Source organism: Zalophus californianus, chromosome 17, assembly GCF_009762305.2.
Source record: "Zalophus californianus isolate mZalCal1 chromosome 17, mZalCal1.pri.v2, whole genome shotgun sequence".
Classification (NCBI taxonomy): domain Eukaryota; kingdom Metazoa; phylum Chordata; class Mammalia; order Carnivora; family Otariidae; genus Zalophus; species Zalophus californianus.
Genome location: NC_045611.1, coordinates 1,310,616 through 1,332,559, shown reverse-complemented (window position 1 = coordinate 1,332,559; position 21,944 = coordinate 1,310,616). Strand labels below are relative to the sequence as shown.

At 62.9% G+C, this 21,944-nt stretch overlaps 1 protein-coding gene across 6 annotated transcripts in view; it reads left to right on the top strand.

Moving 5' to 3' along the window:
• The window catches only part of ZFPM1 (zinc finger protein, FOG family member 1), a 69,513-nt gene that overhangs the window by 551 nt on the left and 47,018 nt on the right, over positions 1-21,944 (top strand). The window contains exon 1 of one of the 6 annotated variants that reach the window (XM_027620355.2): positions 2,065-2,098. The exons of 2 other annotated variants lie outside the window; for them this stretch is intronic. Coding sequence is in view for 2 of the 4 variants with exons in the window: in XM_027620352.2 (XP_027476153.2) it covers positions 16,048-16,054 (7 nt within the window). In the remaining 2 variants the exon portion in view is untranslated. Of the gene's footprint in view, positions 1-2,064; positions 2,099-12,711; positions 12,835-15,929; positions 16,055-21,944 lie in introns of those variants that run through there. 3 more of the 6 variants (XM_027620353.2, XM_027620354.2, XM_027620352.2) reach the window with 3 other exon arrangements.

The following is a 21,944-nucleotide window of genomic DNA, read 5'->3' as shown; positions in this document are numbered from 1 at the left end:
AGGCTTTGTATCTAGAGGGAGAAACAGAGAGAGACCTGGGAGGGAGAGGGGGCACCCGGGCCGCGTGGAAATGCATGACCAAGTGGCGGGGACCGGCCGGCGCCCACCACCTCTCCTGCTGGCCCAATCGCCGCCTGGCTGGGGGGTGGGGGCGGGGGCGGCCACCGCAGCCCGTGCGCTCGGTTCCAGCCGCTCAGATCCCCGCGTCCTGTCGCTGGGGTCTCAAACTCGAGCCTTCCCTGCCTGGGGACAGCCTCCTGGAGGTCCGACCTTACTCTCTGTCCCGGCCAAGGCCGCACGTGTAGCAGGCAGGCAACCCCCACCCCCTTATCAGAGGGGCTACTCCAAGTCGGGGAAGAGGGGCTTCCGGGGACTCGGCCCCAGGTCACGGTCGCCTCTGCGCGTGTCCCAAGTTTCTTGCCTATTCCGGCCCGCGGGCCACTCCCCAGGGGACCGCGCGGCCGCTGAGTTCATACTGCCAATCCCCGGTGATAAAAGCGCTGCACACTCTGGGCCGCTCGGCTGCGCGAGAAGCGAGAGAGCGCGCATACAGGAAGCGCCGCTCCCCACCCCACACCAATAACTTCGCGCCCCTCAGCCAGGGCCTGAGTACGGGGTTTCCTCCGGGGGTCGCATCTGCCAGGCAGGATGGGAAGCGAAGAGGGGAGGCCTCCAGCCCTCTGCCAGCCCCAGGCACTCGGGCTGGCCACACGACCACTGCCACCAGGATCCCATGTGCACGCGCCTGGGGGGGAGTGTCTACCCCACTAGGTCCTAGACAGGGGGAACGCAAGCATGAATCTGGGTTCCGGTAACCCACGCCCCCAATGTGCAAGCAGGACCTGTTTTCCGAAAGTCGCCTTTATCAAGTCAACTTAAGTATTAAAACCACCTACAGGTCCTGATCTGCGCTCGTTCTCTGGTTTCTTTTTCCCCTCCTCCCCTGGGCGCCTCTGTTTGGTCTGTTCTCGTGTGTGCGTGTGTATGTGTTTCAGCGTGATGAGAAATATAGATAGCGCGGGCAGGGAGATCTTAGGCTGGGAACCGATCGACAGCGCCGATAAGGCCTCGAGCAGGGCGAGCGCCCTGGCCCAGATGGGTTGGCCGAGCGGTGCGCCTTGGGACAGGGACCGCATAGGGCACGCAGACGAGCCCCCGCTACTGACCCTCGCGCGGCCAGGATCCGGGCAGGGACCAGGGCGGCAGGAGGCACCGAGCACCCTCCCTGCCCCCCCCCCCCCATCCCCGGCGCCTCCTCCCTCTGGCAGATCTTGGCGCGTTAAGATGCGAACTCTGATTGTCACCAAGCGGCGGCGCCCGCCCGCCCTCCCTCTGCCGGCGGCGGTGCGTGCGGCCCTCGCAGCTGTGCGCCCGCCGCGCTAGCCTCACCTGCGACCAGGCCGCGGGTGTGGAGGGGAGGGGGCCGGGCGCTTGGGGCCACCGCCCCCTGCGCCCTCACCAGAGCCGGGGCGCAGCTGCCCGCGCCTCTGTGCGCCTTTTGTTCCACGCAGAGATAGATGTGCCGTGCTGATAAGGCGCGCAACCGATGGTGGAGGCGATAGGCGCTTCCATTTATTAACTTCAAACGTGGGAGCGGGGGAGGGCGAGGCAGGAGCGCGGCCTTGGCCGGCCAGATGGCCAAGACGATAGGCGGGGCCGAGCTGGCTGGGAGCGCGGGGCAGAGCCCAGCTCGGGACCCCCGGCCATCCGAGCTTTCCTCCTGCCCGGGTCGATGTGAGCTGCGATAAGCGCAGGGCCGGGCGGCCGGATGGCGATCGCCAAGAGCGATAAGAGGCCTTATCTATGGCCACCAGGCCCGCCGGGTTAGAAGCAACAACAGCGCGGGGGAGTCGCGGCTGGGGGAGTGGGGCCCTCGGACCCGGGCCAGGGCGGGGGCAGGGGGAGCGGGCGTCTGCGCTGGGTCGTCTAGGCGAGTTTTCTTCCCAAACATACTTAATTGCCAAGAAGTTGATCCTCCCCTGCGGGTGGTACAGTCCATCAAAATGAAAGGAAAGTGACTCCGCGCTGGCCCAGAGCTCCGGGGCGAGGGGAGGGGACGCCCGTCCGATTCCTACGAGATGGTGTGAGATAGCCCGAGGTGGGGTTTGTCACCTCCCGGAGAGAGCGTGTTTTCCCCCTTGAATGGTGCTGGGTTTGGTGTGCGTTCCTGGCAAGTTTTAGGTGTAGCCTGCTTGGAGTTTTGTTGAAAAAAATCAAGGTGGTTTCCGTTTCCAGGGCTGAGTTTGTGGGGAGAGGGAGGAAGCCAGTGTGCCGATGCTCTTTCCAAGCAGGTCCCCCAGATCAGGTTGGAAGACCTGCCTTGATTCACTCAGCAAGTCTTTATTGAGCACTTGCTGTATACATGCACTGGGTCCCAGCCCTGTCTTAGGTGGAGGGTAATAGGTGGAAGTCCAGTCAGGGACACGTCCCGGAAGGGGGAGCCTGCATCGAGGTCAGCAGTAGGCCCGCCGCGGAGATACGTCCAGGGACAGTGGGCCAGCCTCAGTTTCCAACTCTGAAAAATGGGATGATGATTCCTGGTGGTTGTCGGGGGTGTGAAGGGCTCAGCGGCAAGGGAGGCTAGGGAAGGGATGCCTGTGTGAGGTGAGGAGGGTGGGCCAGGCTGACGGGAATCAGCCCCCACGTCAGACTGGGGATGTCAAGGGCGCCCCTTGGCAGGGGGAAGCCCCTCAGGGGCCATGGGCCTAGATGCCTAGTGGGAACCCAGGCCAGCTGGGTGGGGGCTTCCAGCAGAAGCTGGGGACTTGTCCCACCCATCCCCTCCGGCGGCCACTCCATCTCTTGGGAGGGTGTTGTTCACACATTCTCCGAGTTTGATTAAACAAATTATTGGTGGCCACAGGATGACTAATTCACTCCGTGCTTCAGACTCACCCTGTGCTCTCTCCAGCGGTTCGGCATCCGCCGGTGAGGCTGCCAGGGCCTTCTGGTGAGGGCCAGTGCCCGAGAGCTGGGCGAGGCCCAGGACGGGGAAGAGGTTTTCAGGAACGTAAGAGGGATTGTCTGCGCAGAGCAGAGCCGGGCACAGTCTCCTCCCAAGTACGGGAGGCATGTGGGCGTTGGCATGGCCCCCCGGGGCCCCCTCACCATGCCGTACCTCACTGGGATGGCAGAGGGGTGAAGAGAGAGGGGGATCTGGCCACCTGGCTGATCCTGATGCAGAGCCACCGTGGGCATTTCACTTGCCTTCCTTGGCCTCAGTTTCCCCTCTGTGAAAGACAGGTGTGGCAGTGCTTGCTACCCCAGGGTCAGCAGGGACGTAAGTCCTGCCCTCCTCTGCTGGCCTTGCCCCCGCCCCAGAGCCCCGGGGACATGGGGACCGATCTGTGGTGAGCCCAGGGGATGAAGAGCTGAGAGGCCCCCAGCTCTGACCCTGGACTTGAACGGGCCAGGCGGACCCTGGAGCCCAGCTGTCGCCCCTGAGGCTGGCTTCCACCCTGGCTCTAGATGGTTCTTGCTTTTCCTGCACTCCTGGGCCTCAGGAAAAACAAGGAGCTCATCCATGCCCTGGACAGTAATAATATTAACAACAGCTAATACTTTCAGAGATTACTCTGTGCCAGGCCACATACTGACTTAAAATAGGCCCTATTCTTATCATCTTTACATCTGGGGAAACCGAGCACGGATTGCTTAAGCTTCTCCCCCAGAGAAGTGGCAGAGCCAGAAGCGGAACGCAGGCAGCCCGGCCCCGCGCCCTGAACCAGCCGGCCTGTGACCATCACTCCGCCCTCCTCTTGTCTGCCTGCCCCCAGGCTTATCGGCCTTCAGTCTCCACATCTGTGAAATGGGCCTTTGGGAGAGGAGATACTGTGGGGTCCTTCTCCAGCCCAGCCCTTGCCGAGTCTCCCAGAGCCTCCTTGCCGAGCCGCTGCTGCGCAGGGGTGCTCCCCGGGGAGACTGAAGCCAGCCCTGCCCGGGGACCTGAGCCCTGGCCGAGCCCTGCCTGCCCAGCCAGCCCCTCCCTGGAGGTCACTGGGAGCCCAGCATGGCACCAGCCCCGCCAGGGATTTAAATGGGTCAGTTGGGGAAGAAAGGAGGAGGGAATGTGATGCCATTAATTGTACCCCTTATCTCCTGTTTCTATGCCAACCAGACGTTCCTGGGGCTTGACGGACTCGTGAATAATACTCCCAGTCGGCCTATCTGCCATCGACGGGCCTCCTCCTGGAGGCAGCTGTTGCCCGCTGATTGGTATCGCCAAGCCCAGGGACCTTGGGCGCCCACCCAGCCACCATACCCCTGGAGCTGCCCCAGGGTCCCTGTTCCCATTTCACAGAGGGGGAAACTGAGGCCACAGCCATGTATTTACTCTCTGGGCCTTGTCTACTGCTCCCCGCTCAGCAGGAGTGGCCTGGGGTGAAGGGGGATCCAGCAGTGGGCGCAATAACACCTGCAGAGGGAGTTGGTCTCCACATGTACCTCCTGGCCCCCTGTGGGCCTCAGTGTCCTCAGCAGTGGCAGGAGGAGACAGATGCCCATAGGTGACGGCTCTGCTACCGTGAAGTTGCACTTCGTGGGTTCTTATGAGAAAAGGAGCTCATGGGGGCTGAGGGAAGGCAGAGCCCCTCACCAGGGCCTGTGTTCCAGCTGAGAGGGGAGGATTTCTTGCTGGCTTGTTTCAGTCCCAGCCCCAGGGCCTTTGCACAGGCAGCTCGGATCTCTGCGACCTGGAAGTGGGGACTGGATCTGTCCTGTCCCCACACAGTGGGCTTTCCAGAACTCTGTCATATAATGACTTAATGGATACACAGTGTGAAATGGATGTAGGACTATGGGCAAGGCCCTCCCGAGTGAGCCTCGGTTTACCCATCTGCAAAATAGGGGTGATGCCATTGCTGGCCACGTGGCTGGCCACCTGAGCCATGAGAATCCAAGGGAAATTCATATCATCTGATACTGCCACTCTGGCCTCCCGTCCACTCAGCTTCCTGGCTGAGTGGCCTTGGTGAGTGTCTCTTTCCTTCCCAGTTTCTCATCTGTAGAATGGGTATAACACGGGGCCTGCTCCCTTGGCTGTGCCAAGTGCCCGAGCAGGGCTGGGATACGGTGGGCGCTATTTGGATCACACCCAGGGTCCCGGCTTGGGAGGGGAGCCCGGGCTGTTGGTTGCTGGAGGACATGTTGCTCCCACCCACGCCTGCTGCCCGTGGGGCCAGCGGGCTGACTGAGGACAGAGACCCTGCCCCCTGGGACCCTAGTGCTTCCATCCCCACCCTGTCCCCACACCGGGAGCAGAGGCTTTATGCTCCAGGCCTGGGCTGCCCACATCTCCAGGAGTGGGAGGCCACCACAGAGGGGGCCACCGCTTGGCCTTGGGTCCTGGCCTCGCCGTGACCCCGAGGACAGATGACTTCTCTCATCGCAGTTCCCTCTTTCGAAGCAAGAGCTTGATAACAGCACCTCCTTCCTGGGGTCTTCACGGGAGGTCTGTGAGATCCCGAGTGCCAGCTGTACAGTGCCATCCCAAGGCCACATCCTTCGTGGATGTGGCAGCCCTGGCTGCTGTGGTTGCCTTCCTGAGATCTTGCCAGAAGCCCGGAGGACTGGACACTTCGCACAGAGTCCTGTCTCCAGCCTCCCCCTGCTCCCGCCTTCGGGCGATAGTTTTTGAAGGGACTTGTGGGCAGGGGACCCTGATGCACCGCACTCCTTCAGTCCTTTTTCTGCCCAAGGGTCTTACCTGCCGTTAACCACCATCAGCATCATTGGTTTGCCCATCTTCCAGGTAAGGAAACTGAGGCCCTGGGGCGCTGGGACAAGCTGGAGGCGGCAGGACGGGCGGGCAGAGCTTCTCTGGACCGCGCTGCCTCAGCGCCCCCAGGCCGCCTGCCCCAGGGCATCTCCAGCCCACTCCCCTCCTCCCTCTCCCAAGGCCCCTTGTTTGGGAGAAGGCAGTGTCCCCGCTGGGTCAGGAATGTGGCAGCTGACCTTGGGCCGGAGCTGGGTTAGGCAGATAAGCCAGCCCCTCCCTTCCACCTCCTGTCCCTCCTGTCGGCCTCCCCTGGACCAGAGGCCGTGGACTCCCAGAGCCTGGCTTTCCCCAGCTGTAGAAGAGGAGAGAAGGTGCTGGGGTGCCGCTTCCAGGAGCACAAGCATGGGCAGCGCTCAGACCAGCCCGGGTGCTCCTGGTTCCTTCAGTCCAGGAGCTACAGTGGGGACAGAGACCCAGCCAGCCCGCAGCTGATAGCTCCCATCTGAGTGCTTTGCAGGCATCCCCTCCCGTGATTCTCCTGGACGCCTGCTAAGGTTGGGGTTCTCAAGCTGTTTTACACACAAAGAAGTGGAGGACCAGAGAGGGTGGGAGGCTACGCCAGGGTCACACAGCGCATGAGCAGTATAGAAGCAGGTCTAGGAGGTGGTCTGCAGAAGGCCTGCCACAGCAGCCAGGCTGGGGCCATGTGTCCTAGGCCCCCCAGAGCAGGCAGGCGTGCTGCTTCCTGGGAAGGAGGGGATGGCCAGTGTGTGGGCTCTGATCGTGGGCGCCTCCAGGAGCTTCCCTGTGGGTGGCCGCAGCCAAGGACAGGCCAGAATCCTGGGGTCAAGGATAAGACTCTGCAGAGACACAGAAGTTGCCCTGCCTTCCCGAGGCTCCGTCTTCACCTTTGCAAGACGGGGATGTTGTGGGGGTGCCAGGCTGGGCTCTGAGGGTGCCCGGGCCTCCTGCAAGTAGCTGAGCCTCAGTTTCCCCCATAAAGTGGAACTTTGATGCCGACGGCTGAGGGTGGGGAGGCTAAGAGCTGGTATAGGAGGTGCAGCCCAGTCCAGAGCTGGGGTGCCATTGGGGTTGTCCGACAGAATTAAAGTGAAGAGCACAGAGGGTCGTCTGTCCTCTCCTCCGTGCCCCCGGGCCTGCTTCCTGCCAGTTCCTCTTGGTGTCTGACTCAAGCCCTCCAGCTTTCCCAGTCTGCCCTGGGTGCCTGCACCTGTCACAGGCCACCTGCCCCAATTTCCCTTTTCTCCATCAAGCCTCCACCCCGCAAGTCAGACCCAGAGAGCAGGAGGGGAAGAGGGCCCAGGCCGGGTGGTCACGGCTCTGTCCTGCGGTGGGCTTTCCCCTGGGGACAGGGCCTCGCAGGCAATGGTGGATTTTCCCTGGGCTCTGCTGGATTCTCCGCCCCCAGGGAGGGCTCGGGGGCTGCCCAGGCATCAGGTGCTCTGATGCTTGAGACCCAAGAGAAGGCCTCTGCCTGCAGCCACAGGACTTCTTGTGGCCTCCTCCCATTCAGAGCCAGCTTGTCTGGGGCCCCCGGCTCATCCTGCCGTCAACCCTCACCAGGCCCTGCTTGGTTAGTACAGCAAGCGCCACTCGAGTACTTACTAAGCCCCTGCTGTGTGCCCAGAACCTACGGACACTTGCTCATGCCCTTCCTGCAGCCGCTTTTGAGGGACGCTCAGTGATTAGCCCAGGAAACTGAGGCTCAGTGGGTGTTCAGACGGAGGAGTGTAGCCCGAGCTCCCCAGCCTGGGGGAGGGGCAGAGGATGGTTACCCAGCGGTGGTTTCCAGGGGTAGAGCTCTCCTGGCTCCCGGCCAGCCTGGCAACACCCGTGCTCAAGTCCAGGAAACTGAGGCCTTCCTGCGGTTCCGGGCAGTGGCCAGCTGTGGTGACCAGGCTGTTTCTCACTGGCCATATGACCTTGGGCGAGTCCCTTCCCCTCTCTGGGCCCAGCCGGCTGCAGGAGAAGGACCAGAGCCCCAGTCGACCCGGTCTATACCCGGGGCAGTTTCTGGGGCCCTCGGAGTCCGATGGGGGCTCCATGCAGCAGACGGGCCTCAGGGGAGACTCTTACTCCACACCTCAGATGCCCCTCTGAGCATTAAAGTGGGAGCACTAAATCCTCACGGGGTTGGAATGAGTGGATTTGGGGTCCCTTCCTTTGAACAGAAGTGTTCCGCTTATGGGCTGTGGCCCCCACGGGGTGTCCCACGCAGGAGGGCTGAGGGCGGTGGGAGGCCCTTCCACATTTGAGGGGTGCATTGAGTGTACCCCAGGCTGCCAAGGGGCTACAAAGCCAAGCCTCAGGTCAGGACCTGCAGGGGCAGAGCCTACAAGGGTGTCCTCACCCTGCTATCTTTGTTACTGAGTTTCCTGCTCCTGGGGCTTAGGGCCTGGAAAAACCCCCAAGAAGGGGCCACCAGGTGGGAGGCCGTGGTGTTCCCATCCCCCCCACCCCCACCTGCCATGCCCTCACGCCACACTATCTCACCTCATGGGCCTGGCACAGCTCAAGAGGGCCCGGGAGCCCTGGGACCCTGAGCCGGCTTCCTGCCTCAGTTTCCTCTCCTGTGCAACATGCCCCTACCTGGCTCTGCCCAAATCAGACATTTTCCTGGAGAACAGAGGGACTCCCGACATTCAGGGTGGTGGCCTTGATGGTCAGGGGGGGCACCCAGGCCCTCGGGGGGACCCCAGCCAGGCTGGCTGTCCCCCCACCCCCCCACCCCTCCTGGCTTTGCCGGCCGAAGCCCAGTCCGCCCGGAACTGTCTGCCAGCCCGGCCTCTGGCGGGCGCAGGTTTCAGCTCCTGTGATAACTCGGAAAGTTGAACTGGCCCCATTACCGCGCTGAGATGGTTGGCGAGATACGGCCCTTGATAATGGGGGAGATACGGCGGCTCCGTGGCCAATAGCCCAGCCTCTCCGCCCATTAACATTCCCTACCAGCGATCCGTTCCCGCCGCCTATCTCCTCCGTTTCCACTCCTCCCGCAGATAAGAATGGAAATTCTGACTTCATAGCTCACTGATTAAAGTGTCTGGATTTCTTGATAATACACAGATAAATTATGTTTTTGAAAAAGACGGTAGGGGAGGGTGGGGATGGTGGGGGCCCTGGAGGGGAGCCCTTGGCCGTCTCCGCCTCTCCTGGCCCCCGGAGCCGGCCGTGAACCTCAGCCCGCCCAGCCTGCACCTCCCAGGCCTCTGCACCCAGGCAGTGTCCGGGGGCCCGGCCGGGGAGGGGAAGGCTTGGGCCTCCGCTCAGAAAGGCTGCAGCAGAGGAGGATGGAACGGTGCCCCTGGCCTGAGGGCTGAACCTCTGGGGGCCACGGGGGTGGATTCAAGGTGCCTCGCTACAGTCAGGAGGCTGCCCCGGCTGCCCCGGCTCTAACTCTGGGCGCGTGAGCCTCACTTCCATCCTCGTCAGATGGGCCCCAGCTTGCCGAGAGGATGCGGTGCCCCGAGGGCAGGCTCTCTGCCGTCTCCAGGCGCCCAGAACCATGCCCGGTCACACAGTGCGTGCCCAGTCAATGTTGAGGGACCCAGCTGAGCGCCGTTGGCCGGTGGGGGAGGGGGAGGGGCTCCCGGCTCCCTGCTTCCCCGGCCTGGCTGCCACTTGTGATGGTCGGCGCCCAGATGGGACTACGGTGCCATCTCCGCGTCTGTCTGGATAAAGCCGCCTCCTTCAACTGATCCGAGATCCCGCGGTGATGGTGGTGCGATTAGCAGCGATTAGGGCCCCACGTGTGGCTAATCCTCCCGCTGAGGGACAGGTGCGGCAGCTAGGTGGGGGCCGCGCACCCGCAGGGCGACACCCACCCCCAGCTGTGCCCGAGGGGATGCCCAAGGCCGGGGGGGGCACGACACCCCCTGGCGCATGCCTGGGGCCCCCGCGGACGGGCTGCCCGGGACTCCTGGCAAGGACACCCATGCAGGCCATGGTTTCCCCTTTCTGTATTTGTTTTTAAGCAGCTCTCAAGAAATGAGATTTCCCTGTGATCCCAGAGACAGGAGGCCTGAGTGGGCCGCCAGCAACATTTCCGACATGTGCTAGGACGCCACAGTCCTAACAATCCTAATGGTAGCTATTGTCAGGTAGTAGCTCCCTTTACAGAGCACTTTCTTTGTGCCAGGCCTGGGCTTGACCTGTGTTACCCTGTAGAGTCCCAGCTGCCCTGGAAAGGTGCCACCTTTGACCTCATTTCTTCTCAGAAGAGGACTCAAGGCTCAGAGAGGTTGAGCAATGCATCCAAGGTCACACAGCACAGAAGGGAGCAGTAGAGACTGACTTAGAGGCCTCGTCAAGGTCTGGATCTCCATCATAGCTGGAGGTTCTGGTGGTCTCCTCCTCTCCTAAGGGGTCTGCTCCCTCCATTTAGGGGAGAAAGGCCCAGCCACGGAGAGGGTGAGTGAGTGCTTGGGACCACACAGCCCTGTCTGAGATCAGGAGGTGATGGGGTGCCTCTACTCCCGCTTATCTCCGGGGGTCATTTCATCTGCCTCCAGAAAATAGCTTCCTTTGGTGATAAAATTGGTTTCTTTCTGTCTTTTGGGTTTTGTTTTGTTTCATTATTCTAAAGGAAGTCAGCTATTTCCAGTAGAATGGGTGCGTGTGTGGGGGAGGGGGACAAGTGTAGTGTGGGGTGACCAGGGTTCAAATTCTGCCCTTTGGGTGGGTACCCTGGGCAAGTGACTTACTGTCCCCGCACCGCAGTTCCCTCACCTGGGCAATGGGCATAACCATAATTCTGGCCAGACATGTATAGTGGGGGCCGTGTTCTCCAGGGACTTGTGCAGGGGTTGGAGTCGTCCGGGCTGGGGCTCCCTCCCCAAGCCCTCCCTGCCTGCTGCACACCTCCAGCATTCCTCCTGGACTGATTTTAGCAAATAGCTCCAGGGTGCAGAGGTGTGGGGCCCCTGTCACACAGTGCTGTGGATGGTTCTGGAACCGTTATCCTGTGGCCTTGGGAGTCTGACTCCCAGAGCCAGAGGGAATGCAGAAGGATTGTAGGGGTGCAGCCTGCCCCAGCTGCTATGGCTCACAGGCACATCCTTGTTTTGAGACTCAAGTTTCTGCATCTGTAAAATGGGGCTGAAGATGCTGAGGCCTGCCCTAGAGACCTAGGGCCGTGAGGTCTCCCTGTCCTGCACAGCTAAGCCCACGGGGGCGCCTGGGCCATCTGGACAGAGGGGCTCAGCATCCAGTCTCCAGGCCACTAGCCTCTGGGCCTCCCTGCCCTCATCATTCCCCCTTGGGCTCTTCTGTATTCTCCCTGTTGTGAACACAGTCCTCGGGACCCCCACCCTTCCGGTCGGGAGCTCTGGGGGCCAGGGTTCTGGGCGTGTGGACACAGCAGGAGGGATCTGAGGGAGGGAGGCCCCCACCCCTCCGTTACCCGGCTTGGGGGCTGGGGGTGGGGTGTGTTGCACCCTCCCCCCCCCAACAAAAAAGAAAGAAAAGGGAACTCTGATAAAAGGCGATAGGCCTGTGTGGTGAAGGAACCCTATCGCCTTATCTATCTGCCTGCTCTCTCCGAGCCGGTCTGTTGTTCCCCTTATCTCAACCCACCAAAATGCCAGGAACAAAAGCGCGTGCACACTCACACTCACACCCGCGAGCCCACCACCCCGCAGTTCCCGGAGTCCCGGGAACAGGATGCCGCTAGATCTGCCCCGGGGGATTCGGGTCCCCTTAAAATCATCATCGTCCTCATCATTATTTTGCAAAGGAAGCCAAAAATAAGTCCTCCCTGAGGAGACGCAGCTCTAAGTAAGAAGTTGCCCCCGATAGGCCCTCCCTGGAGGGAAGGAACCCAGCCTTGGGATGAGGGGCGAGGTCCCAGCTGTGCTGCTGCATCCCAGGTCTGTGACCTTGGGTCAGTATCTTTACCCCTCTGAGTCACTCATCATGGGCGGGGTTGGGGGGGGGAGTCCGAGGATTTAACGGAGCCTTAGAGGAAAAGGAAGAGCATGTACTATAACCAAAGTCCTCCCCATGTGGCAGGTGGCCATTTTGTGTCCCAGACTTGGGTCTGGGGCAGGTCATCCAGAGCTTGGCACCCCCAGAACCTGCTCCTTCAGAGGCCAGAGCCGGGCCCCCCAGCTCCCAGCCCCCTCCAGTGTCCCTAGCCCGGCCCCCCCCCCCAGAGCCCAGCATACCCCCCCAGCCCACACCCCCCCCCAGCGCCCCTAGCCTGGCTCCCCAAAGCCCAGCCCAGCCCAGCCCAGACCCCCAACAACTTCTCCCCAGGCCCCGCCCCCGCGGCCTGGGAATGAAGGTCCTAATCTCTACGCGGCCAATGGAAAGGGACATGCAAACGAGCGAGAGTGAGGCCTGGGGATTGGCTGAGCTCCATGTGTGAGGCGGGGCCTCTTCAGAGGGGGCGGGGCTCCTCTACGAGGGGCCCTTAGTTTAGGGAGTGGGGGACACTGTCTTGCCCGGACCTTGACCCCGTGATGGAAATCCCCCGCCCCCAACTCTGGAAGGGCCAGCCTTTCCGGGGCCTTGCTGCTGGGGTCATCCGTTTGCCCAGGTGCATGGGGACAGACGGTTTGGCCCTTGGATGACCTCTTGCTGACCCTGAGCCCAGACCCCCACAGCCTGAATTAGGGGACCAGGACTTGGGCGTTCCCGAGATCAGCCCGGCCAATTCTGACTCCCAGATGGGAACACTGAGTTCAAAAATGGGGCGGAGCAACTCAAGGCTGGCCAGCTCCCCTCCCTGTGTCTGGGGCACCCCCACACTCTGTACATGCTGTCCCATCTCTGCCCCCCTCTCCCCCCCGCTATGATTTTTATCCAGGACCTCACACTGCCAGGCTCGCTGTAGCACCAGGCCGGGACGGGGCCATGGTACCTTTTTTTTTTTAAGATTTTTTTTTTTTTTTTTTTTTTTATTTGACAGAGACAGAGACAGAGAGAGCACAAGCACGGGGAGCGGCAGGCAAGAGGGACAGGGAGAAGCAGACTCCCCACCGAGCAGGGAGCCCGATGTGGGGCTCGATCCCAGGACCCTGGGATCAGGGCCCGAGCCGAAGGCAGACGCCCAACCAGCTCAGCCACCCAGGCGCCCCGCCATGGTACCATTTTAATGAGTGAGAGCCCCGACCCATTTGCCAAACTTGCTTTCCTGTCAGTAAAATGGGAGGGTCTGGTCTGTCTGTCTCCCAGGGCAATTTCTGTGCACCCTGATGAGCACCATCTGCTCCCTGGGCCTCAGTTTCCCCATCCACCCAATGAGGGCTGAAACAGGAGTTTCTCAGGGGGTTCCTTAGTCTATCTGTGGCTGTGCTGTATTCTAGAAACAGGGTCTTTCAGATTTTCCATTTTCAGAAATTTATATAACAGGAGACCATGTCTGCAAGAGGTATTCAAGAAACTTTGGGGGTTCAAAGTCACTCTGCACCCCACAGATTGTCTTGTCGGTGAGATGGGGGGCCCAGGTAGGCCCAGCTGGCCCAGAGCCTGGCCAGATGCTCCCCTAGTTCCGCAGCACCTGCAGGGCTCCATGACCCGAAAACCAGCCACAGGTGTGGGCGTTTTGCAACAATGCATAAGTGGAAAATAGCAGAGGGGCAAGGAGGGAACAGGTTTGGGCTGAGATCTAAGGGGAGGAAACAGGGAGGGGGCTGTCGGACCAGAACCAGACTGCTGCCATGTGACCTCAGCTGAGCGCCTTCACCACCCCCCCTAAAACAGGGTGACAGTGCCTCCCAGGGCATGGAGTAAGAGGGACTCAGCACTCAAGAGGGAAAGGACAGCACCTAGGCCCTGTCCCCCGGGAGGGGTCCCCCAGCACTGCCTCAGAGTCTCTCCAGTGCAGGGCATATAGTAGGTGCTCGATAAATACTCCCTCAGTTGATTTCAAAATCTCCCCACCCCGGCCCCTGTCCCAGGAAAGCAAAGCAAACCCACGGGAAAAAGGAAACTGGAAGACAAGTCAGTGCATACAGTGAGCGCTGTCATGGACAGAGCCGTAGGGCCCAGGAGTTGGGGTCACTACCAGCAGACAAGGAGGACCTGTCCCCTGCAGCAGGGCTCAGGCTCACTTCCTTCGGGTCTGGGTGCCTGGAGTAGGGACAGCAGGCTGACTTCTGGGTGTCCTTGTGTGTTCAGGCCTCCAAACTTGTCTGAGGCCCTGGTGTGCTTGGGCCCTCGTCCAGGATCCCCGTGACCCTCATGGGAGCTCAGTCCCTGCCCTCATAGCACTGGGGAACAGAGAGGGAACACCAGAAATGAACCCTAAGGATGGAGGAGCCCCCTGGAGCTGGGGGACTGGGGTCGTGGAAGGCGAGGCGGCCACTCTGAAGCCAACGTTAAGCAGAGACAGATGGTGGTGTGTGTGTGTGTGTGTGTGTGTGTGTGTGTGGATAAGAGCCACCTGGCAGAGGGCACAGCAGAGGCAAAAGCTCTGAGCAGGGAATGAGCTACCACGGGGGTGAGGAGGGATGACAGCGCCTGCCACGCGCTGACCAGCTCAGGGCGCCGCCCCCAGGACAGGCACTCCCTTCCTGTGTGCCCTCAGCAGTCACGTCACAGGCAGGCCCAGGATGTGGGGTAGGACACAGGAAGTGCGGGGCTCCTCCCCTCCCTTCTCCTCCTCATGGACCGGGCTTTTCCTCTCCACATACTCCATCCCAGCCGGAGGGGCTTGAGGGATCCAGATGCAAGCAGGGCTCTTGACCGACCCAGGCTCATCTGCACCCTCAGGCCCACGGCCAGGTTTGGTTCCAAAGCTGTAATGTCCAGGGTCAAGGCCATGGGCTCTGGAGCCACACAGATTGGCTGCAAATCCCAGCCCTGCCACTCACTGGGTCCCCTTGGGCCGGTCACTAAGACCCCCGAGTCTCAGCCCCCTCCCTAGAGATCAATAGGGCCAGGCGCTAACTGGCAGCAGAGGTTTGCCCAGGACCATTCATGCGATGGGTCAGTGCCTCTGGCCTCCCTCCAACCTCGACACAGCCCCTAGCATCCCCCAGCCCACCATCAATGCAAGCCCTGCCTCAGTGTCCATGGCCAGCAAGTGGCCCGAGGTGGTGGAGAAGGCCACGTCACTGTGAAGGGCTGTGCACACGGGTGAGAATGTGCGTCTCTGAGTCCCCGAGGATGGGGACAGGCGCTTATGGAGAGCCTGCTGTGTGCTCCATGGCACTGGGCTGCAGAAACTGTCCCCCTTGAGCATGAATCCCCCATGCTGTCCCCCACGTCTCTCCTTCCTTCCTCGGCCCCTGGCTCCCTCTGCTCTGCTCTATAGAAACTTGGGGCTGATTTTCAACCCCCAGTTTTCAGTTGAGGAAAGAGGCTTCAATGGGCGGGGGCCTGCCTGGCAGGGTTTGAGCCCAGGAGTGCCCCACGCCAGCTTCCCGGACCCTGTGGCTCTCTCTGGCCCCCGTGGGGACAATGTGCCCACTGGGCCAGGAGGTGCAGGCTCAGCCCGGCATAGCCGCTGACTCCCCGTGGGACCGGGACCCCCCCCTCCACACTCTGGGTGTCTCGGTTTCCCTATCTGTGCAGTGAGAGCGGAGTAGAGCTGCTGCTTGGGACCCGGCCACACCCAACAGGGAAAAAGGCTACCCAGAGGACCCGGCTTCTTCCTCCCTGCATGGCATCCCCCAGGGGTTGGAGACACCGCCCGGGTACTGGTCGGCCAGGCCTGGGTGTGCATCGTGCTCCTGACCCACAGAGCATCAGGACAGCCAGGCCTGGAGGAGGGGCCGTGGCGCTGTGGCGGGAATGCGGTCCTGAACCCGGGGCCTGGCAGGGCCCAGAGCCGGCTCCTCGGTGCAGAGGGCATACTGCGGGGCCCAGTGCCGCAGGGAAAGCCAGCGCCGGCGGTGAGGGGGTGGTCTGCAGCCCAGGAGGCCGTGTCCCCAACCCCTTCCCCAGAGGGCAGGGAGGGTCCTGTCGCCCTGGAGCCCCGGCCCCTTCCGGGAAGCAGTCTGCCTGCATCCAGCTGACGCGTGGGCCCCGGCGACGGCTCCATTAGCGCGGCCCCCGCTCCCATTCATCAGCCCTTATCGGCCCATCTGCAGAATCAGTGCGCAGCCCGCGGCGCCCTTCGGCGGGCGCTACCTCCCTGGCCCCGCCCCCGGGCTGCCGCGCCCGCCTCCTCCCCCGGGCGTGCGGTGCTCTCTGCCGGGCCACGTGGTCCGCGCCCCGCCCAGCAGTGTCGGCGATCCGCGCTGGCTGCGGCAATCTCGGGTAATCTATCAGCAGCTATCGGGCGCATCGGAGGGCCGGGAGCGGCCAGGCCCAGAGATGGCGCCAACCCCTAGCGACGATAAAGTCTCCGAGTTCAGCGGTGATGAATGCCGAGTGAGTGCAGGCCGCGGATAGGATGTGGACTTGGCAGCCCGCAGCTCCGGCTGAAACCAATCTCTCGCTATCAGGCAGGCCGGGCTTTCCCAGGCCCGCTCCCCTTCTCTGCCTCGCCTGGCCCGGTCCCTGCCCCAGGGGACCGGGCCCCGGGGGTGGGGGTGGGGGGCAGCCTGAGACAGGGGAGGATCCTGAGCCAGGCCAGCGAGGTGGCACCCAGCTGGGGGCTGCCTGGAGGCGGGCTGGCCTGGGTCTCCCACAGCCCCGCCTTGCTTCCCAGGGCGGGAAAACAAGACCCTGGGCAACGAGAGCCCTCTGCCTCTTCCCCACCCATCCTTAGCTGCTGGCAGGACCCCACCAAACACTCCCACCCCTGGGACGTGGTCTGGCACTCCCGTCTGCCTGGGGCATTCTTTGGGATCACAGTGTAAGCAGTGTCTCCCCCGAGAAGCCCTCGCTGCCCACCCCCAGGCGGGTCTGCATCCGCACCCCGTCCTTGCGCATCAGGGTGTCTGGGGGCTGTCTCCCGCCCCGCTCGGCACCCTTGTGCTCAGAGCTGACCCAGCCCATGGTGGGCACCAGGAGCCTGGTGGAAGAAATCCCACAGCACCTGAGGATGAGCCACGGTGGGAGGGGTCTTTACCTCCCGCAAAGCCCTCTCGTTCCCCCCCACCCCCCCACCCCCGCACTGCACCTCTGCGGGGTTGGCGGGTCCGTCCCCGTGCGTCACGTGCATAAACTAGGGCCTGGGCAGGTCCTCTAGGCTGAGCGCCATGAGCCTCGGAGCCCGTGAGGCCTCTGCTCTTCCCTGCCCTGCGTGGCCGTGCCAGCCGTGGCCACAGACCTCTGATGGGGCAGGTGGGGGCCGCGGTGGCTGTTCTCCGCCTCTTTCTCCTCCCCTGCTTGGTGGAGCCGGTTTCCCTACAGGCTGGTGCTGACTGGGGTCCTGGTGGAACTTTATAAACTGTCGAGGGCTGTGCACACATGTCCCGGGGATCAGAGCCGGGAGAGGGCCCCAGGCGCCAGACCTTTCACACCCCTGCTGATGCCCCTCCCCCACAGCAGATAGGCAGATGGCCATGCCCACGTGACAGGGAGGGAGGGGTGTGCCAGCCTGAGCCACCAAGTGCAGAGCTGCCAGAGCCTGGGTCCTGGCCTTGGGGAAGAGACAGTCTGAGGGGGGCCAGAGAGCGGTCACACAGCAGCCAGGCAGGGAGTTGACAGGGAAGGAGTGAGAAAGGCGGGGAGGGCTTCTCTGAGCCACAGTGTGGCAGAGCCAGGAAGGGAAACTGAGTCCTGGTGAGGGGAGCCACACAGGCCTGGGTCTGGATCCCCCCAGCAGACCCCCCCCACCTCTATAAACAGGGTAGGTGAGGCCTCGAGGGGAACGCAGGCCTCAGGAAGGGGAGCAGGCCGGCCCCCTGTCCACTGTCCTAGCTGTGAGACCTTGGGCACGTGTCTTTGCCTCCCTGTGCCTGTCCCCCATCCATGTGGCTCTGTCCCCAGAACCAGGCCTGTTTCTCCTGACCAGCTGCCCTGAGAGGCCTCTGAGGGCAGTGTGTGCAGGGGGTGCCAGGCTTAGCCTGGGCCCCCACTGGGCATGGCCGTGGGGCTGGGGCAGTTAAGCCCCCCAAGTTCCGCCTGTCGGTTATGGGGCTGGCCACAGGAGGAAGTGGTGGTGGCTGGGGCCGGGATCTGGATGCAGGACACCCCGGGTGTCAGCACCCTATCTCCCTTCATCTCACGTCTCCCAGCCTGGAGTCCCTAGAGACCCCAGGCGGGGCCGGCCCGGCCTGTGTTCTGCCCACTGCGAGAGGGGGCACACCTCTGACTCCCCAGCCCCAACAAGAGGGCTCAGACTCCAAGGCTCCCCGCTGCCTGGGCCCTCCGCCTCCCCTGGCCCGTGGTCACCGGTACTCACTGAGCACCTACTGTGTGCCAGGTGCTACCCCAGAGCACAGCCTGTGAGCACACCAATCAAGTGAACACCCTGTGGGCATCCGGGCGGCAGTGGGGTCAGCCAGAGCCAGGCAGGGGTGGGAGCTCAGGCCAGGATGGCCCGTCCCGGAGCGAGATGGGTGCTGGTGTGGGCCGTGGTGGGCCGTGTGGCTTACACTGGGAGAAAGAGGGAGCCGGGGAGGCAAGTGAGCAGAGGAGGGCAGGTGGAGGGGTGGAGGCCTGTGTCAGGAGATGGGTGTGCCATTAGCATCCGTGCTGAAGGCCCCAAAGGAAGGAGCTGGGGAAGCTGACTGGCTGGGTGCGGGGAGGGTGAGGCCTGGAAGAGGGGGTGGCCGCAGGGCGAGAGGTGCCCGAGGCCCGGGAGGTGGTCCTCCCACTGCTCTTGGTTGCAGCGGCCCCCAGGCACCTCTGGGACACGGGATGCGTTTGTGGGCCCTCCCCCCTTCACCTGCCTGCCGTCTGTCCCGGGGAAGATTTTGTTTTGTCCTGGGCACTGCACCGTGAGTTTTGGTCATAACCAGCCCTTCAGAGGGGGCATGGGGAGGAGCGCTGGGAGGCGCCCCACACAGCCGCGTCCGCGGGGACTGGGGGGGGGGGGCACTCCTGGAAAGAGCCCCGGATTCTGACCAGCTCCTGGGAAGCTTGTGCGGGAGTAGGTGAAGATCCGCACCGGAACGGCCCACGTGGGCCCTGGTTGCACGGGACCGCGCCCATCTCTAAGTAGAGGCTGCTTTGAAAGCCAAACCACCCTTAAAAGGATGAGTCTTACTGTATGGGAATTACGTCTCAATAGAATCCTTCCAGTGTGTTCAAAGTTGAGTAGGTCATGCCACTCTTGTTCATCAGACTCGGTCCGTGCTCCCGAGAGCGTGGGGCCCTCCTTGGCACCGTGGTCAGCACTCCACGTTCTTTCTTGTTGTGGAGGGCACCTCCTTGCCCTCAGCCGGCCCTGAGTGTTACGCGACGGTGGCTGGCCGCCCTCCTGCAGCCTGGCTTACCTTGGACAGCACCCCTGCCCCAGCAAGTGTGGCCTGAGTGCTTGCTGGCCTCGCCGAGGCCACGGGTGTCGGCGTCTGGCTCAGAGACAGCAGAGCCGACGAATGGACAGTCAGTTATACTCAGCCCTGATGGAGACCCCCCAAGGTGGCGGTGGGGGGGCAAGCCTGAGAAGCAACGGGTCTAGGACCCAGATGTCTGGAAGAGGAGTAGTGAGCTTCCCCCAGCAGGGTGTATGTGAGCACCATCAGACTGACCGTTGGTGGAAAAGTGGAGAGCCCGGCTGCCCAAACCCCCGCCCCTGCCGCCGGCGGCCCACTCCGGTAGTCGGGGGGGCAGAGCCAAAATGTGGGAGGGTACCTGGGTGCAGGCAAAGGTTCAGATGCCTCCTCTCCCCTCCGAGCCAGGGTGCCCGCTCACGCCAAGGTTATCTCACCAACAGCCTCTTGTGGTCGCCCCAAGGTGTCAGCGGGGACTGACCTTGGGTTGAAGAAGCCACTGTGGGGCCACAGCGCAGGCCTGTGGGCCCCTCCCAGCCCTAGCCCCTCGAGGCCCCTGGGGCAGGAGGGCAGCACTGCCGGCCAGCTTCCCTCCCCTCTGCGGGAGAACAGACCACCTGCAGATACACAGAAGGCTCCAGGAAGGCCCAGTCTGTGTGGGAAGATCCTGCTGGGGGCCGAGGAGGCCTTCACCAGGCAGAGGGGGCAGCGTGGTGACGGCCCCATGGCTGGCAGGGGCGGGCAGACGTGGGTGGCTTCAGGCCATGGTGGGCTGAGGATCGGGGCTGAGGTGGACCCTCCAGGAGAGCCGGGCTCCGTGCAGTGTCTGCACTGGGCCTCCCCAGAGCTCCAGCTCCCTCCCATGGGTGCCTGCACCCCTCCTGGGGAGCCCCCACCCCTTTGGGGCCATAAGCTCCTAGGAGGCGGTGGGCCAGGACCCTGCCTCTGTTCTAAACGTTAGAGAAGCTTTGTAAGCTCCCCAGTAAATGGACTCCTCCCCCCAGGCCTTTGTAGCTCCCGCTGGGGGTCTAGGACATGCCCCTCGCCCCCCACTACCACCTGTGCCCACCCGTTGCCCCCCACGCCCCTCTGCTGTCGTGCCCTGCCACCCATCGGTGGCGCAAGCCCCACCTCCCAGGCCCCGAACTGTTGGGGGCTGCTCTGCGCTGGGCCCTGGGGCTCTGGGGTCGGGGGGCATCCTTGCCCTCAGCAGCGCCACGTACCCTGGGCTCCCTCCGCTCCTCCTGGGCTCGCCCCACCCCCAGCCCTGCTCAGCACCCCCTTCTTCCAGCTTGCTTCTCTCCATCCACTTGGGCCTGGGAATCAGCTCAGCTGCTTCTCAGGACTGTGAGTCAAGCACGAGTCGCTGGGCCCCGAGGGCCTTGGCAGCCAGCAGAAGCTGCAGGCTGGGCCAGAGCGGCCAGCTGCCCCTGCGTCCTGTGCCTCAGCGTCTTTGTCCAGCAGACACCAGCTGAGTTAGAGACCCTTCTCCCCGGGGATCCTGCTGGCCGGGGCCCACGCAAGGGAGTGCTTCCCCAGAGGTCACACTGCTTGCTGCCAACAGGTTGGGCTTTAGACCCAGCCCTGTGTGCTTGGGGGACCCGGGTCCCTGGGGTCCCTGGGGTGGCTGCCCACGGCCCCCAGTCACCCAGAGCTCCCCTAGCGAGGCCCCCTCAGGGGGAGCAGGGCTGTCCCCACTGTGGCCTGAGCTGCCCCACCGCCCCCCGGTGGGAAAGTCTGAATCTGTTGCAATTTTCCCTCTGTTATCAGAGCCTTATCTGGCCACCGTGTGCCGCCCAGAGGCCAGGGTCTCTCTCCTGGCAGCCCCACGCCCCCACCCACCCCGGGCCCAGTGCCGCCGGCCTGCCCACCAGCTGCCCAGGCCCAGCGAGACCAGAGGCCAAGGCCTTCTGCCAGCGCTGTCCCCCCGCCAGGCCTCAACCCCAGCCACCAACCTGCCACCCCCAGAAGGCAGGTGTGGCACCCCCCTAGAGAGCTGAAACTGTTAACAGTTGTCATAATAACCCATCTGTGCTCAGCACCAGGGCACCACCTTGCTGAACCCTGACCCCAGCCCTGCTTTCCATGAGGAAACCAGGCTCGGGGAGGTGTGGCCTGCACACGGCCACCTGCCTCAGCCTCCTGCTGTGCCTTCTGCTCGGAATGCTTTTCCCTGGCCCCAGTTGCAGGCCATCCCCTGTCCCCTTCCAGATCGCCATCACTTGTCACCTCCTCCGGGAAGGCTTCCCTGATTGGCACCTGCACCTCTCCTTCGTGGCAGTGGCCACACTTGGGTTTTTCACTTTGCTTGGGGTATGTCCTGGGGCAGAGTCTGGCCCTCGGTGGACCCAGGAAGGGTTGGACAGGTTAATGAATCCGGGGGTCAAGGAGGGGTGAATGAGAGAACAGTGGTGGAGGATGAGGGCTGCCGGCACTCCAGCGGAAGGGCAGGGCCACGCGGTCCATCAGTGCCCACCCCGCCCCCAGGCCAGGGGGCCGGCCTTCAAAATCCAGCCCTGACGCAGGAGGGGCTCCAGGGCAGGTCTCTGGGCCTCTGTCTTCTGCTCTGTAAATGGGGTGTAAGAAGAAGGACCTTCCCAGAGAGGCATAAAGGACCCACGTAATGGGCGGGCACAGGGCGGGACCTCAGGTAAAGAATCACACGGTGGTCAGGCCCCGAGTTGGGTGGGGGGCTCCTGGGGACTCTGCCCTGGTTCTTTCACATGTTTCCAGTGGTCTTGGGGTGCGGGTAGTCACCTCCACTGGATGCAGGTGCAGTCTGCGGGACCAGCTGCGACCAGCGGGAGGCCCAGGGCCTTGGGACTCCCCGTCCCGTGCTCGGAGACACTCTCACCAACTCCCTGCCTGACAGGTCTGCCTAGGGGCCACAGTCTGGGGGGATTTTGTCCCCTCCACAGAGAACAGCTCCAACTCTC